General features: G+C 36.9%; 1 protein-coding gene across 4 annotated transcripts in view; it reads right to left on the bottom strand.

The window, feature by feature from the left end:
• The window catches only part of CAMSAP2 (calmodulin regulated spectrin associated protein family member 2), an 82206-nt gene that overhangs the window by 37322 nt on the left and 26519 nt on the right, over positions 1-18365 (bottom strand). For all 4 annotated transcript variants that reach the window (XM_039386289.1, XM_039386288.1, XM_039386286.1 and 1 more), the window contains exons 3-4: positions 4603-4764; positions 3858-3941 (exon numbers count right to left, since the gene is read on the bottom strand). In XM_039386289.1, the coding sequence (XP_039242223.1) occupies positions 3858-3941; positions 4603-4764 (246 nt within the window). The remainder of the gene's footprint in view (positions 1-3857; positions 3942-4602; positions 4765-18365) is intronic.

Raw genomic sequence — 18365 nt, forward strand, 5'->3', positions numbered from 1 at the left:
TTTACAAGGAGACTTTTTTACCCCCCCTAACAAGGTTTTAAACGTGACTATGATAAATTGAATTCATCCTATGGTGCCAAAACATGGCAGTCATGTCTTTCATTAATTACTTGTTTCTGTCGTCTTCCTTGCACCATCATTTGTGTTCATGCAACTGTGCATTAATCAAGAAGCTGATTCTGCTGCAAATTTTTCTTCTTGACAGGTTAGCTTTTGCTAGCAGTGTGGATTTATGAAACATTAAATTGAAAGTGGAACTACGGCGTTAGTGTTTTACCTTCACGCAAAAAGTCGCACTGTTTAAACTAATTTAAAAAAAACTTTTGAAGAACACAGGTACTTGATGAATACTCATACATTTGTTTCTCTCATAGGATTTGCATTTACTTGTCTTAAATCTGTTAAGACTGATTCAGTCTCAATCACAGAAGCAGATGGGAAAACAACAGGTTTTTGAGAATGCTCCAACTACATTGAAAATCAATAGTTTAACCAGTGCAACTGTGCAGTCACTACATATTATTCAATGGAAGCCTGAAAACCAAAGCTATTTACTACAAAACTGGAAATCCTAGTTGTGAAAAAAGATGCAGAGACTCTACCAGAAACGGATGAGGTTACCACAAATCACCAGGTGATCAAGATCCAGAGGACTACCTGGAACTTAAAATCATATATACTCCTTCCTCTCATCTTCTACAGACAGGCAGTAGCAGAATTAAGTGAAAGAAAACAAAAGCAACCTCATAATGTGTTAGCACTGGTTTTATCCATCCAGAAATATAAAATAGGTATATCTTATCAGCTGTATTATCTACTAATCTGTTTATAAGATGCTTAAAACTTTTAGAAACATAGAGATTTATTGTTTACTGCAAAAAGGTTCACTACAGGTTTGTAACAAGACAGTAAGGCATTAATTTTGCAGACTTGAGGGTTACACTGAAATTATTTTTCACAAGTGATTGTGAATTTATCACAGTGGGATATGATGAAATTATTAAAAAGTCTACTTGTTAGCTTTATTTCACCTTTTAGGTACCTGATTTTACTGCTTCTTGGCCAGAAATTAAAACTGAAGGAAAGCTTTCCCTAATGACTAGAATGATCTGTTCTTCCCATGTTTGTTTGGTCATCTGTTTAATCAGCGGAAGGGACATTCATAATTTAAATTTAGTTCTGAAACATTCAAATATCCAAAGGTGTTTGCCTAGATCAGAAGGGAGATTGCAAAGTTTCTTAAATTTTAGAATGGAATCATCCCCTTTTGAACTGCTAATTGTGTTGGTAACCCAGAGAACCTAAATTACATAACAAAGCCCCAACCTGAAAAGGATGGTGGAAGACAGAAAAGCTGCACAACGGAACATTCCAGTTCCCCTTCATGCTAAGTTTTAAGATACAAACAGAAGCAGCAATTAGGTGTTTAAAAAAATTGAAGGAAGAAAATAAAACAATTGAATCCAACTACTGAGAATTAAGCTACAACTGTAATATGAGAATAAAAATGTTAAAATAAATATCTAGAAGTATACTTTAATTTTTTTCCATAAAAACGGAAAAGCATGTTATATTCCTTTAGTTAAAACAAAGGCAGAATTTAATTCTCCCCCTTTTTTAATCTAAGAACATCTACTGATACTAATAGCTAAACCCAGGAACAGCATGAAATGAAACATACAGATATTTCAGCAACACCCAAACCTCATACAGGAATTCAGCTACAGTTCTGACACAGCTTTGCTGAGTACAAGTTGGAAGGTCAATGCTATCATTGATTCTGAGCTCTTAAAAGAGAAATGCATGGACTGATACAATATGGAGCCAGATAATCAGGGTAAAACACCTGGCTATCAGGGAATGAATACTAGGATGCTTGCCCAGAGCCAGCTGATAATTCAACAGAAACTCCGGTGAGAAACTGACCAACTTGATTTGATGCATTTGACCCATCCAATGCATCGGCATTAGTTTGCCTTGTAAAGCCATCATGACAAAAAGAATAGCTGAGATTTCATAGTAAATTAGTCATCAGTTGAACAGACCAGTGTTTCTCAAAGAACACTCGGAGTTAAATAATCTGAATGTTAACATAACCCCCTAGCATGGAATATCTTACTTAAAGTAATTTATGCAGCTGAATCCCCCAATTAGGGAAAGAACATAACATGTACCTGGGATAATAGCATCGAAAATTTAGTGTACAGAATAGAAGGCCTTAAATATCTTTTTCCATGATATGGCAACTGTTAAATGATTTTGCTTTTCTGCAAATGCATTTGTACCTTGGCCAAAAGAACTGGGCTCTTATTGTGTTACAGCTTCACAATATATACCATTTTTATGTAAATGTGTTATTCCACTGATTCCATTTATAGGATCAGAGTTACAAACCATACAGTTTTTCAACAATTGATCCAAGAATGCTGACATTGAAGATAAATTATAAACTAAAAATTTTATCATTTTATTCCTAATATAAAATGCAAACTATAATATAAGTAAAAATAATACAAATATAGATAATACGGATAACTTTATGGCATTGCTCTGATAACAATCTTTTTTATATATATTTGTTTGTCATATTATGACTCTCATGCACTTTGAATTTTAAAAATTATTCTCATCTTTCCAAGAGACCTAAAAACCACATAAAACTACCTACTATTATTTTCAGCAAAAAGAAAAATCACTAGAGGACAGAGGTACACAAGTTATCTCCCTGCCCACTGTTTACGTTGTTTTATCTAAATTTGAGAAATGAACTTGTCAAGGACATCTCATTTTCCAGATTTGTAATCTACTATCACTACTGAACACAGCTTAAATTTTCCATATCAGGGTATATGCAGTCACACTACTATTGTAAAACCCACCATTTTCTTTTGCTGAGTCACATCCTAATTAGCCTTCATCATCGTTCCTTATATTTAAAAAACCCCTACAAATTGAAGGATATTCACTGCATTCATGTTTTTTGAAGCTGAACATCTAATCTGGCCTGGTAACCCACAACTCCTTCAGAGCAGCTTTGAAAAGGAGACAGCAGCTTACATGACAACAGACCAGGAGAGGAACAAGGATTAAGGCCTTGCAGGAGCTCAGAAATCTGTTCTGCATTCAAGTGCAGGGATAATACCAAAGGGTGTTCAAACTGATTACCAATTCCCCAATAATAATTATATCTCAGTAAGATAAATGATCTTGTTCTGAAGCAAGCAATTTTACATACTCTAGAAGTGTATGCTATCCCTCTGTATTTGGGTGAGTATATAATGCTACCTAATTAACTGAACCCCACAAACAAAAGAAAAAAAATCCTGTTGGGAAAGGAAATCAAACATAATCTGTTTTTATTGTATATATAATAAAACCTGTAATCAACCAGTATTTTGGATCATAGCCAGAGCAATACTCCTCATGATGTTACATACAGATCTCTCATTTGAGATTCAGACAATACACAAGGAAAAATATCATTAAAAACCATGAATACAATGTGCTATTTTTTGCACATCAGATCTGACTGTAGATCTAATTCATTCAAAAGTATTCATTAATCTTAACAAATTCCTTATCACTAACATAACAGATGTTTCCCCGCTATCAAAGATTTATTGTCAAAAGGAACAACTGGGAATAAAAAGTGCAATTCTATTAGTTTTACTTTTAAATGGGTATTTTAATGAAAATGATAAAACTAATAACAAAATGCATACTACAAGTTTTCTTTCTTTAACAAGCAGTTATAAGTTCAATGTCTGCAAATGTATATTTACATACTATATGCAAGTAGTTTTTGTTTACAGATAAATGCTTATTCTAGTTTAAAATACCTCAACTTCTACACCTACCTTCTGACCTCCTGCAGATTCTGCACCGTGATGCTCTTTTAGCTTTTGTTCCTGTTCCATGATGTCTTTCAAATGCTCGTTTACCTAGAGACAAAATAGTTCATTCAGTTGTCTAAGAAACAAATCATAGAAATTACAAGCTTTCAAAAGGTCTACAAATTACAACCACAGAGTTAACTAAAAAGATAAAACAACTATTTCAGACTAAATCCCTGAAGCAAAATCAGCCAGTGTCAGTCTCAGACGCAGTCTAGGGTCACTACTTATTAGCTTTACATTGTATGAACTACCTTGCCCCTATTATGCTCAATCATATTTGATTAACAGTGTATCCTTGTTACTTGATTTGATGATGCAGCGAAGGTAGATCACTTCAAGCAAGAGGTGTTCAAACTCAAACAGAATACCTTTGGGTTTAGGTTACACAATGAGATGACAACTTCTAAAGAGCCAGGAAGGACCCTCGAGTGGCCATCATGGCACCTCAATGTGACAGTGACAGCTAAGATGTCACATGCAATGTACATTACAGTACTTAGTAAGCCTTCCCATTTATTTGGTTCACACAACATGCTTAACTTATTTCTGCAAACTTTGTTTTTTATTATTCATAAACAGGATAAAGGAACAGTCTTTATCAGACACAGTGCTGATACACCTACATACACACATATTCTACCCTCTCATCCCTAATCGAATCACACAGGCTACAAAGAAAGTCAGCCTGCCTTTCCAATACTCATACCTTGTTTATCCAGTACATGACAGCATCCTCAATATCATAAGGTACATCTGTAGCTTGGAGGAAGGTTGAATACTGCTGAGTGCAGGCAATCACTTTCTCAACGCTGACCATCTCCACCGTATATGCCATCATGAGGGTATCAATCATGGCCAAGTGAGCACTCTGCAACAAGAAGCAGCAATACCTAATTAGCTTGCAAATCAAAAGATCACTTTCTTATGGATTGCTTGTCAACACAGCCACATCCGTGAAAAGACCGAAACTCTAGTTTTCTGTCTGGTTGCCAGCTTTTGGCAAATGAAAACAAACATAACAGATTTGAGAACACAAATTAAATTTCAAATTAAAATAACTCCTGTAAGAAAATGAACACAAAAATTAAAGAACTGAAAATGAAAAGAATAAGCAAATTTATTGATTCAAACATCACATCACCTTTAACAGAGCTAAAGAGATCTTTTAAATTTGTTACCATAGGAAAAACAACCCCCCCTGCCTGATCAATGTTATTTGTACTGGAAATAAAAGCTGAGACTGCCTGCTAAACAACCTTCATCATCACGAAAATGCTGCATTAATATGTGAAAGTTTATCTGTATTTAAAGTCATAATCCAGGAAGAAGACACGATTATACTAATCTTTAGCAAAACCCCCAACATGATAGAAAAATACATTTTTTCTTCTAGTATATTAATTATGTTATGCAGATGCAGCTATATATGCTCAACTAGGTTTAAAATAATCATGTACTGATAAATAAAACATAGCTTCTTTTAAAAGATGGGGTACATTTCTCCTTATGTTATGTCTTAAAAGACAATGGCTATTTCACAGTTTGTAATACTTAAAAATAAACAAACTCCCCCTGCCCCCCCCCCAAAAACCCCAACAAAAAACCCAAACGCAGCAATAAAAAAGAGGATGACAACCAGGATTTACATTAGATTCTTGTGATTGAATAACAAAATGACTGTGGTTTGCAGAGGCAGTGCCTACAGTTAAACAGATTTCCTTCGTCTTCGTGATAACAAAAACAGAAACAGTTTTCTAAGTATAAACCAAGATTTCCCATGGATTAGAACAATTTCCAAAGATGGTATTTTTTAAAACACTGACTTGAAACACAGCTTACAATGCAAACAAAAATCCCCAACACTTGCTAACACCATCACTTCAATGCTATAAAAAATATTCATATAAACATCTCACAAGGTAGCTGTGACAGCCATGGTAACAGCAATGAACAACATGAGTCACACGGCAATATGCTATCTAATCATCACACTTAAGGTACTTCATGCACATCATTCATTCCAGAATTTCCAGCAGGAAATGAACAGATCCAGACTTCATGCTGCCCTTAGTGTTTGTACCACCAATGACAGTGATGATGCTGACCTCAGAAGTAGGCAGCAGCATATACCAATTTTTTTAATGCAGTTAAGTTGCTTTGTTTGACAGAAAAAAGGCAAACTACACTCACTTTATCTAATAAAGACATTCACAAAACTGTTCCTGATAGCCAGCCTTCCTGGGAACAAGCTTATTCTCCTTGGCCCCTGGATGTGACCTGAGAGCCCTGTGTGCCCCAGACTCCATCTGTGCTCCCAGCAGCAGCAGTGGAGCCAGGCTGGGAACCAGCATCTCCTCGCTCCTGACACTACTGATGGACCCATTCAGAATAAACTCCTTCCACCACCATTATTGTGCCTTATGAATTTACTTACAGACCTTTATGAACAAATACTGATACAAGCTCTTAGGGGAATAAAGGAAAGCGCTGGGGAGTTGAATTCTTGCCACTCAAAGTATTCAAGAAGGAAAAGAGTGTTGCCCATATCCGGCCTCCCAAGGAGCCTGCACTCCAGTGGGCAATGCAGCAATGCTATCCAGGGATGCACAAGCTACTCCTTTGTTGGCCCAGCAATGCAGAGAAAAAATCAAGTCATTAACTACCAGTACAGTCCCCCAAAATGTTGTGAGGGATTGCAGAGCCTGGGTCAGCCATACAAATCCATGCAATTCTGGTAGGAGTTTCCAGCACAGACTGCAGAAGGGTAGTTTAGCATATGTAGTACACAAGAAAGAAGGGAAGATTTGGATCATCTGTGACATCCAGGGGTCATTGATCTAATAATCTTTCCTTGCTACATTTTTCTTACCTAGTCTGAATGGCTCCCGGGTTAAAACCTTGTGCTGTTTTCAGAACCTCCCCAGGAGGTGAAATGAAGATATAATTAAAACAGCAAGAAAATACTGGATTTGCCTTTTAGGAGGAGGTGGTGCAAAAAAATCATGTTTTGCAGTCAAACGTAAGAGTGGCCTCATACAGAGTGCTACTGCTACAAGTGTGCTGGAGGTCACCAGTGCTGATCCAGAACTGCTCACACTGCCTGTGCACGAGGGGATTGTTTTCATCCCTGCCTGTGGGAGGACACTGCCTTCCACTGAGGTCTGACAACCAAGGAAGTTGCAAGCAGGTGTGGAAGCAGCATCTTCTTCCCCAACTGTTGATCTATGACTAGTACACTGGGTACTACAGCTGTGCTTTGAGACTGGCCTGCAAGAAAAGCTATCCCTGGAAACTCTCCCAGAGGAATTTAGTAGCCCTCACCTCCCGTGCTGGATCATCAGCTTCTCTGGAAAACTTGATCATGCCTATAAAGTGGATTGCCAACGGAGAGAGAATGCCACTGAAGTGTTGCTAAAACTGCAAATATGCTCAATACATTATAAATACATCAAGAAAATTAAATTATTTACATTTAGTTAGTTGAGTCACATTTTTATTGTTTCTAGTAAATCATTAATGAACTGCAAACTACTTAAGCAAACAGAGGGAACAATGAAGGGAATGACCTTAGATAATGCTTTGTATTATCAAAACTAACTGTAATAAACTTTTACCCACACCGACGAAATTCATGTCACAAACTTTATTTTACATAAACAATCAAATACAAGCATTTTCGGTCTCATAAGTGATTCCAAGTTATTTTCTTTAGAATCCAGGCAAGACATTCAGAAGATTTTTTTAAAAACATTAACTAATAAAAAGAAGAATGATTATTATCCTGAGAAACAAACAACAAAATTGCTATTTTTTTCAATTAGCAAAAATCAAGCTTTTGTTCTCTTACTAATAAAAATATTTAAAACTAGTAACATATATGGATTTATTCTCCCAGAAAATTACAAGCAACTAAATAAACACACAGGATAACAGGTATCTAAAATAGTTGTTTTTTAGTTTGGTTTGTTTGGGTTCTTTTTAAAAGGAGGTACAGAAAGAATGAGAAAACTATTTAATTCCATATACAGCTCTACTGGTTTTCTTCCACTTCTTCTGTAAAGAGTAAGACAAGCTGCATTCTTTTACATCTCCTGATCCACTATGCTGAATGAGAAAGAGTAAATTAAAAACCACACTACAAAAATAGTGTGCTACTGTTCCAAATACAGGCTTTGACAGCATAACTGCTGAAGTTCTCTAAAAAACCCCAATTTTTAAGAAATTCTATGGATTTGCCTTTCTCACCAAACAACATATTTTAAGTACAGCTAAAAAAATCAAGTGGGACAGTTCACTTTTACTAGCTGGATCTGCAATTATGAGTGAATTACACATGGAAGTAACTTTTCATATCTGAGGGAGAAACAGAAACCACTATGAGGTGGGCAGAGACTACGATCACCACTCAGCAATGTCCTCTTTCTCCAGACAAGCCTGTAACACAACACCTGAAGGAAGTCCCCAGGAGCCGTGATGACTGGTATCAAGACAGTAAGTTAAATGCTGATATTTCCTCTGAGCATTCTGATACACAGCATAGAGGCCCAGGCAGGATTTCATGCTGTCACATACCTCCCACATCCAGAATTGCAGCAAGGCATATATGAAAAAACATCACAGAATCAGATGAGTTGGAAGGGTCCACAACGATCATCGAGTCCAACTCCTGGCCCTGCACAGGACCAAGAGCATTGTCCAAACACTTCTTGAACTCTGTCAGGCTTGGTGCTGTGACCACTTCCCTGGGGAGGCTGTTCCAGCAACCCAATCACTCTCTGGGCAAAGAACCTCTTGCCAATACCCAACCTAAACCTTCCCAGACACAACTTGAGGCCATTCCCTTGGGTCCTGTCACTGGTCACCACAGAGAAGAGATCAGTGCCTGCCCTTCCTCTTCCCCTCAGGAGGAAGTTGTAACTGCAATGAGATCTCCCCTCAGTCTCCTCTTCTCCAGGGTGAACAGCCCAAGTGACCTCAGCCACTGCTCACACGGCTTCTCCTCAAGGCCCTTCACCATCTGCATTGCCCTCCTTTGGACACTCTTATGGCTTAATATCTTTCTTATATTGTGCTGGTCAAAACTGCCACAATACATGGTTCCGAAATAAAACTAGAATTAGAGAAATAAGGAAAAAAAATTAAAAAAATCACACAGAGTAGAATAAAAGAACATTAGAGAAATATCTTTTTTAAAAAAACCCAACAAACAAGATCAACACAGCAGCAGTGAACAACACAAGAAGTAATACACTTTTTACAGAAGTGTTATGCAGAGATTTGGTTTAAGCCAAGTCAAAATATCTTTTCATTCTTTGATCATTTCACTACAACAGTGCAAAGCACTAAAGTCTTAAATAGAACACGATGACATATTAAAAAACACAAAACCTTGGATTCTTAGAGGTATTTTATTTTCTAAGACACAAATGTGGTTTTGTCTTGCCCAGCTACAGCCTGCACAGAGTACAAGAGTTTTAACTTACTAATCTTAACAATCTCATGTAATTACTAGTTAGTTTCTGCCCTGTAATGTAGGTTCCACAGCTTTTCTTTCTACTGCTGAATACTTCAATAAGAAGCTTACTGATCTGTAGAAGAAAAATTATTCTGAGCATGACTGCTAATGCCTTCCCTGTCTGCCTAACGTTTGATTACAGAGCTTGTTTCATGTCCCTTGAAGAACTGAAAACAACTTCATTAAAAGAGTACTAAGCAAAAGGTGCATATGATACTGTACACACAGATACTTAGGGATAAATATTGCAAATTACAGACAGCACCTGTATTGTTACCTACTACTAAGGATATTTCTCATATTCCATTAAATGATATTCAGGTCAGGAGTTCTCTTATGACCTACCTCCATAAGAAAAACATAGACAAACCCATTTCCCACTACCGTGCTTGAAGAAAGAGGCAGAAAGAAAAAGACGATATAATCGCTACCCTCGCGCTGAAAAGTCCCCCAATCTCACTATGCTTTGGCCAAGAGATTTGATCCTTGACAGAATACGACTTTTGTAAACACACATATGTACTCCTGTTCTTACTCAAGTTGGTTGTGCTTCAAGAATTTTTTTGCAAGAATTTTGTGAAGGAATTTGGTCATATTTTTTAAAAAAGGATCATTACACTGTAGTTATCACTTGCACAACAAATACATATATTTCTAGCTAAATTCCCTAAAGATTTTGCCTAGACTAGATCAGGCACTTGAGCAAAGAACAGATGAGATCAGCTCTCTACATTTGGCTGGCAGAATTTTTATATCCATTGCATCAGTAGTTATGTATGTAACTAACCACTCCTATCTTCTGAAAACAGAGGTTCAGATACTTCTCACACAACAGTAAAAAACAGTAATTCCGATGGTTTGATGAAACTTACTCAAGAACATATATGGAATAACTGGTATAAGATGTACTTAGGGAGAAAAAAAAAAAAGTAAAAACAAGAGTTGCTGATATCCAGAGTAAAAATCACACAGTAACAGCAGGCAAGGGAAAGCACACAGGAAAGGTGTGCCACCAGCAGTGTGAGGATCCCCTTCTGTACCACTCTAACCTACGTCTCTGAATCCAGCTCCCTTGCAGATTCTGTGCACAGCACAGTTTGAGAAAGCTGAGTAGCTTTAGCCCCCACACTCCCTTTTCCAGGGATTCTCCCCCAGATAACCCAAATCTCAAATGAATCTGCTAGCATAATGAGATATCATCTAAATTCCAAGTCTTAACTAGGAGAGGAAAATTGTAGAATTTCAGCTCAGGGAAGGCATACACCAAGTTTGATATTGCAGGAGGTGAGGAAGGAATTCATGAGCAGTGATAACTCTATTACAAATTTCACCATCATTTATGCAGCAAATTGAAGAAAATTCTGATACTACAAAGGCAACAAATTCCAAAATATTTCAATTAACAAAACAGAGTAGTCTGAAGTAGTCAGTTCTGTTCTGTTTGATGGTTTTGGATGTAGTTCTTCTCTAGCCTCACACAGTACTTATGCCTAAACACAATCCCAAAATAACCTCAGTTGTCTAGTTAGTCTTGTCCTGCAAGTGAATGATCATGTGGAATTACCTCCTCACTGCATTGTCATGAAGAACAAGCACTTGACTCTGATAAGATGCTTATTCAGCAAAAACGGGCACTACTGAGTCATGCTAAGCACATCGAGGCAGGTTCTGCAAGGTAGAGGGAATGGTTTTTACTTTCAGTATTTTTATAGCTTTCTGTATTTGGTTAACTTTTTTAATTTAGCAATCTCTTCTATGAATATATATGTTAAAAATTCATTATTTGACTGACTATACGCAGCTGACACAGGAAATGTAGTTCACTTCTGTAAAAAGGATTTGTTAGGTACAGATACTTGCTGAGTTAAGCACTTTGATAGCACTTCTAAGTTCTAAGTAAGGTCTCTTCATTATGCTTGTTAGGGAACTTAATTAGATGTACTAACTCAATCCTAACTAAATATCTAACAGAGGTTCCCAGATTCTTTCTGAATCAAATAACTAAGTGAGACCTTGACCTACTCCAGGTCATAGTGAAACAAAATACCTGCACAACAAGCACTGGAATCAGGAACCAGCAAACTATATTCATCATATTATTTTAATTTTGTCATATTTAATAGTTTCACACAACCTACTTCGATTTTTTTTTTTAATATACTTAACAACTACAAGTTGCCTGTATCTTATTTACTGGAAGAATCAAGTGCCTAATGGTAAAAACCACAAAGGCCCTTCAAGTGCCTTTATGCTAAGTACTCCATGTTTCAAAAAATAAAACACTTGCAGTTGTATAGATTAAACTAAACTGAGAAATTAATGCAGGATAACCGATAACAAGACAGTTATATACATTTAGACAAGTAAATAGCAAGAACCTCAGATTTCCCAGAGGATTTTGTTTTTGCAGATAATTCAGGATTTTTGTATATCATACTGTCAAATCCTGTCCAGATAAACCACAGGAAAAATCTCTTACAAAAATTACTTATATACACTGCCTCCTTCCTCTCATGTGCTGGATATTTAAACCAAGAACAAGTAGTAATTATATAAAATATCATTTGAATTTCTTTTGTCACAACAAGCTTCACCACTCTTTGAAGAACACAGGAACGGGGAAAAAGAAAAACAAGTCTTCATCTTACCCATATATAAATAAAAAGTAGTTCCTTCTTCCTGACTCATTCATACCTGCATAGTAATGACATTAAAAGCACTGGTTTAACTTCTCTGGCAGCTTAGCTAAAACACCTGCAGAGGCAGTTATCACCAGAGTATCAAAGTATGTTCATCTCAGAACATCTGCTGAAGGAACACGGCAATGCTGCAGAACTACCACTTCTTCGTGGAGAAGGAGGAGCAGTGACAAGACAAGCCAGATTTCTACAGAATTACAGGTGAAGAGTTCAGATTTGGGTGATGTGCTAAAGTACATAAGAGAGGAAGTTGGAAAGGCAAAGAGAAAAAGAGGCGGAGGTCCCAAAATAAAATATATGTGTGGGGCTGGGATACTAATTCATGGAGATGAGAGTGGAGAAGGAAACAGAGGCATGTCGTCTCCAGTGCAGGACTTCACCTGGCACTGTGCCTCAGCATGCTGCAAGTCCCACTGGCAAACTCCCCAGAGCCACTTGCTTGTATGTCATCAGAGCAGACCAGTTTTGAAACTTTACAACAGACTCCTAGTTAACACATTTGACAGTTAAATATTGATGGGCATTTTTGAATGGCAGCTTTTGTAGCTCAGGTAACTGATATAATATGCTTTCCTACAAGAGGAGAGATAAAGTTAGCTGTGGTTCTTTCCCTCATTTCTCAAACCAAAAGAAGATCAAAGTAAGGCCTAGTTATCAATGGAAACCTCCAACTAAATTCCACACAGTTCTGGGACTGGCCTTCCAGGCTATGTTTTTAACGCCTACATTCTACTCAGTTTCCTCGGGAAATGTGCCTCCCAGCTGGAACTCATGTGAGACACTTGCCAAAATACCAAACTGGAAATACAGACTTAAATTCTCAGGGAAGGTATTTGAAGATTAACTTTTAATTATAAACAAGAGATTTGGGGTGTTTTGTTGCAAAACTCATCTTTGTTTTTGAGCGTGATCATCCTTCTTGGTCCAAATTTGTATTTTTACCATATGTGGAGGACACACGTATCATTCAGCATCTTAGATAAAACAAATAAATTTAGTGTTGAAGCTAATGCCTCTGAAATGTAAGCATCTAACACCTAGGGACAACTTCATCCTGTCACATGTCAAATATCACCATAATTTTATCAAGCTGCTGCTCAAAAACCCATGAAAAGTTTCTGTGGTTTTTGGTTAACTGCTGATACACAAAAATCTATTTTTAGGAAAGAAACATGAGAAACTTTCTTTGGGTTAGCTTTCTGTGTTGATCTAGCAAAATTTTGGATCAAGAAATCAGAACATATATCGTCATTTCAACATACTATCTTCAGAAAGAGGAAAATTAGTTTCAATTTTTATATGAAGACATAATATGAAATCTTCCTCCATTTGCATATAAACAGGCTCCTGATAATTTTCTTGCTGTTTCTTTATTAACCATAGAAGGGCAGAGAAATGAGGTCATCACACTCCTTACAGTAACGGCAATTACGTTAAGGAGTTATTTTACCTTTTTCTCAAAGGTTTATAGGAATAGCACATTTATAGACCATAACACAGCACAGTAAGACATGGGAGGGAAATTGACCTTGTCAAACATTTTCCTCCAAAATAACAGCCAAGGTCAAAAGAAATTTCCCAGTCTCCTACTTAAATGAACTCTATCAGCAGCGTTAAATAATTAAAACAGACACAGAAAAGTATACTGATCACAAGAAATCTGTTTCTCTATGGCTGTTAATGTAGTAAAACCTTGTAAGTGACAAGCTGCTGACTAATAGCATTACTAAATCAGACAGCTGACCAACATTTTTTCATCTACTTATTAAAGGATTACGACAGGCCAGCCACAAAACAGTGGTCCACAGTGATGTTACAGCGCAAGTGGGAAAGGTGCATTATGGTTGTTTTGACAAACATATTCAAAAGCCTTTCCACTTGGTTGGTTAATCTGGACTAAACATCAAGCTTTAAGACAGATCTTGAACCTCTGAAGTAAAGTGGGGGTTCTTCAGAGAAAGACTCTTACATATGCACTCACACGCATAAAATAGTTACTGTACTGTAAACTTTACGATCTGTTTTTTCATCTTCCAAATCAACTCTGCACTCAGGAATACACTTTATACTTTAAAAAGAGCAATCTGCGCGCCTTTACAGAGATCCTGCTGTACCAATAATCCTTTTTAATAGATTACTTGCACCCGAGGATGTCCACTTCATCTACTGCTGTAGATTTTTGCAGGACATCTGGCAGCAGTCTCCACCACCATAAGCTTCTGATAAGCACAGGGTCATACACAGGCTCTGCCTGCATCAGGAACTGCTGCAGACCAGCAGGATCACGCTGTCAGACAGAAAAGGGTTGTGCTGAGGAGGGGATACCTACAATATGGACTGCTCCTGTCAACAATCACTCCACTTAAAAAATAATCTGGAATTCAAGCAGCATATTAGTAAGGCAATGGATTGTCTTTCTATCAGTGTTTCATAAAAATGGGAATATCAATGAAATAGTAACTAAAGCCTTTCTTAGAAGTTACTTTGGTAAAGGCACGATTAATATGACACCATCTTCAGGAAGAACATTTTCTTCAAGAAAACTTTCTTTTGAAAAATGAAATGGTTAATTAGCTTCTTTCCTATCCATGGAAAAGACTAGAATGTTTTATCCAAAGAATTAAGATAGAACAGGAGACCATTGCGAACTAGAGACCACTTCTCAGTTAACGGACAACCAAGGTATAACAATGACCATTCTCATCTTTCACAAGTATTTGTTTGTAAACTGATACTTTTCAGAGCACGAAAATGAACTTGAAAGTCTTATCCTCCACCTCTCTGTGGTAATGAAAGAATGGTCAGTTCATAAGTCTATTTAAAGATTAAAACAATAAAACACATGATCATGTCCTCAGTTCTCATGCATTTTTGGTTTATAATGTTATTATTTCAGGAGATGTTGCTTAGTTAGTAGCTCTCAAAACAGTAAAGTCAGCTGCAGCAGTAGCCGATTCACATTGTAGTAAACAACTATTTTCGTTGGCAAAACATCACTCCTCCTTTTCTCCACAATTAAGACAAGCTAAGTAAGAGGGCATGGTGATAAATGAAACAAAACACAAAGCAGTTGAACAGAAAATCACAATACAGAAACAGGAAAACTGGTAACTCCTTTCATTTTCAAAATAATTACTTAAGATGGCAATTACTAATTTTAAGTATTTTCTGTGCTTCCAAGAACAGCAGTTAACAGCAATAGTATTATTTGAAACCTCTGCTACAAGCACAAGGTATGTCAGTGCATGCTGTCCAGAAACCACACAAGCTCTTCACATAATGATAAAATCTTTCCTTTGGCAAAAGCAGTGACCCACCCCCACATATGAACGTTAACTATTAAATTACCTTGTTAATTGGGAAGAGGAAGGGAGATGAAGGGATGAAGGGAGGGAAGGAACAGGAAAGTATTTTATAGCTGTCCTTAAATGACTGATTCAGAGCCCACCAGCTGTAAACCTGAAGTCTCATCAGCAGTGCCATGTGCAGTGTCATGGAAGGATCAGTGCAGGCCCTATGCAAGCCTCGGGCAGTTTGTGACACTCAGCAATTGGTGACACTGTTCTGTCAGCCAAAAGCCTAAAATCACAGAACAAAAATCTTTGCTGGGCAGTTTGGCTGTTGAACATTTGGAGGAACTGAAAATAGTTTTGTTTGGAAGAGCTGGAAAAGAAGGTAGTGTAAGCATTAAGGACTGCAGAGAAATTACATCAAGCCAGGCCAAAATCCCTGGAGAGGTACTGCTGCAAGAACTTAACTGATGGCTTTTCAGATCAGACTAAGTAAAGCAAAGCAAAGTAGAAATTGTTGCTTCCCAATTTTTTCTTAATTTCTGAATTAAGAAAAAGCCTTATTTTTCTCCGTGTTTTATGTCTGTGGTTTGTTTGGGGTTTTTTCCAAACCTCCTTCTCATTAAAATTAGAAATTAAATGACATCTGTTCTTTCTTTTCAAGCATCCAAACTCTGAAATCCCATAATCCGTAAATGGGAAAGGATGATTATTGAGAAACTTGGCTGAACTACATGTGAGACACATTACTGGCCGTTTTAGCAATCAATTTAAAATCATTGGCTTCAAGTGTATGTTATTTCAGAATTGAAGGCAGTATCTGTAACTTACGTTACCTAAAATACCCAAAGGAAAATTTTATCAAACCTAAAAAGCTGGCTGTCTGCATAGGCAAGTCAATCTGTAATATTTGAAAATGAAAAAAATCAATACTGTAATAGTACAAGATGGCATGGACACTTTTTGAAAAGCTGGTATACAGTTCTCAGCACATTTATTGGTCACAGGTAACAGGCAGTATACATTTCAGTGTCTGCCTGATCATCCAAACATAGGATAAATACAAATCAGTAAGTAATTTTGCCAAAAAAAATTCTTACAGTACACATTATAGATATGAAAGACTGGGTAGAATTTAATCTATATTAAAAATGAAAACCTGTCAATATATTAAAATGTGTTTTAAAACATAGTTTAGACAACCTAGGGTTTCCTTAGTAATATTAATTATTCATCTTCAAACATAGAACAGTCGTTATTTTGAGACATATTACTTAAGAACTGTAAGTCTTTTTCAAGTTCCATGTTGGATACATATGGATACACACCAAGCAAGGCAAGAAGCACTATAGAGGCCCAAGAACAAACACAGGCCAGACAAATGCCAAGCCTAGAAGAGAATGTACACATGGTTTCTTCCTGAACAGAGGATTCTGCAGTATTTTAACTTACAAGGTAATGTGTACTTAGTGTGTATAATGCATCTGAAGTGGATATATTGACTTAATGCATTGTTTATTATTCCACAACAGATGAAAGATGAAGGTACAGAAGTGAGGTATATCAGATGATTGAAGAACTATTTCACAATCTTATAATTTTTAATGGAGAACAATCACATGCACCTGTAATCATAATTTTAAATAAAGTAAGTTTCATGTCATAAAACAATTTCATACGTTTCTATTGCTGCAAAGAAAAACGACAAAAAAATTGCATAAACTGATAGAAACATTCACATTAGTACATACGCTTTCTATTGTGTCTGCACCTCTTCCCATTCATCCCCTTTGCCCTTGGATGCAAAATAAATACTTACCATCAAAAAGCATGTGGTATAACACTTGCTATATAGTTCAGGTAGTTCGAAATGACTTATCAAATCCAAAACGCTTTATTTGGATTGTGCCTTCTGCAGAGGAGAAAGTAGCTGTTTAATGCCAGTTATTCATACCGCAAAAAAAAAATAGACAAAACAAAATCAGTTTTGCACATCCAATGAACAAACACGGAGAGGTTCAACCAGAGCAGCTACTGTGGAGAGGAGGAACATAAACATCCCTCGGTCCTTTCCCCTCTGTGCATTATAGCCTGCAACTTCCTTGTGCCATCCCAGGATGTGCAGTCACAACAGGAAACGTGCTTCCAGCTCCATCCTTCAGCCAGGCCCGGGAGCAGCAAATGGGGGCTATGTGCCAGGACAGCACAGCCATGGCAGGAAGCTCTTGGAATGGACTTGGCTGTTCAGATACCGGTTTCCCACATCCACTGCAGAAAGGCTGCACGTTGGCTGGCAGCCAATTGGATCATACTGATCTACCAGAAAGCTTCAACTATAACCATGGAATGGTTCAAAATAAAGAAAAGGCATAATAATAGTGATTCTTCAGAGGTTTTCCCTGGATACTATTTAAAATGCTTCTATCATTTATTAACATGACCTTTTCAATGATTTCTGAATCAATCCCCAACTGACTATACTGGGATTCTTTTCAGATAAAATACAAATTCTTTTGGAAATTCTAGATAAATCAATGTTAGACTATAAAAGTTATTTTGAAGGCTGTCTTCATCTGAACTCTTTACATTCTTAATGTCTTATTTCCCTACTTATAATGGCTCAACTCTTATGTGTGTTTATATATATATATGCATTTACACATACATACCTACAGGAATAAGAGGTCAGAGCAGCTTTCAATGCACATAGCAAATAATGTTGCAACAGGACTTAAATAATCAGAATGATTCAGTCATTCAAACAGCACCATCCCTTTGAGATGTGAACAAGACAGGTTTTCACATTTAGAGACTAATGTCATGCTTTTGTCAGAGTTCCAAGACTGCAAATGAAAATATCACGTTGTTGTTTCCTGGCTTTCCAGTATTTGGCATTGCCACTACATTTTTAAACTTTTTTTTTTAATTAACAGTAAAATATACAAGTAATATCCCCAATTCAGTT

The sequence above is a fragment of the Pipra filicauda genome, unplaced genomic scaffold, assembly GCF_003945595.2.
Source record: "Pipra filicauda isolate LSUMZ 115617 unplaced genomic scaffold, ASM394559v2 scaffold478_size463431_pilon, whole genome shotgun sequence".
Lineage (NCBI taxonomy): Eukaryota > Metazoa > Chordata > Aves > Passeriformes > Pipridae > Pipra > Pipra filicauda.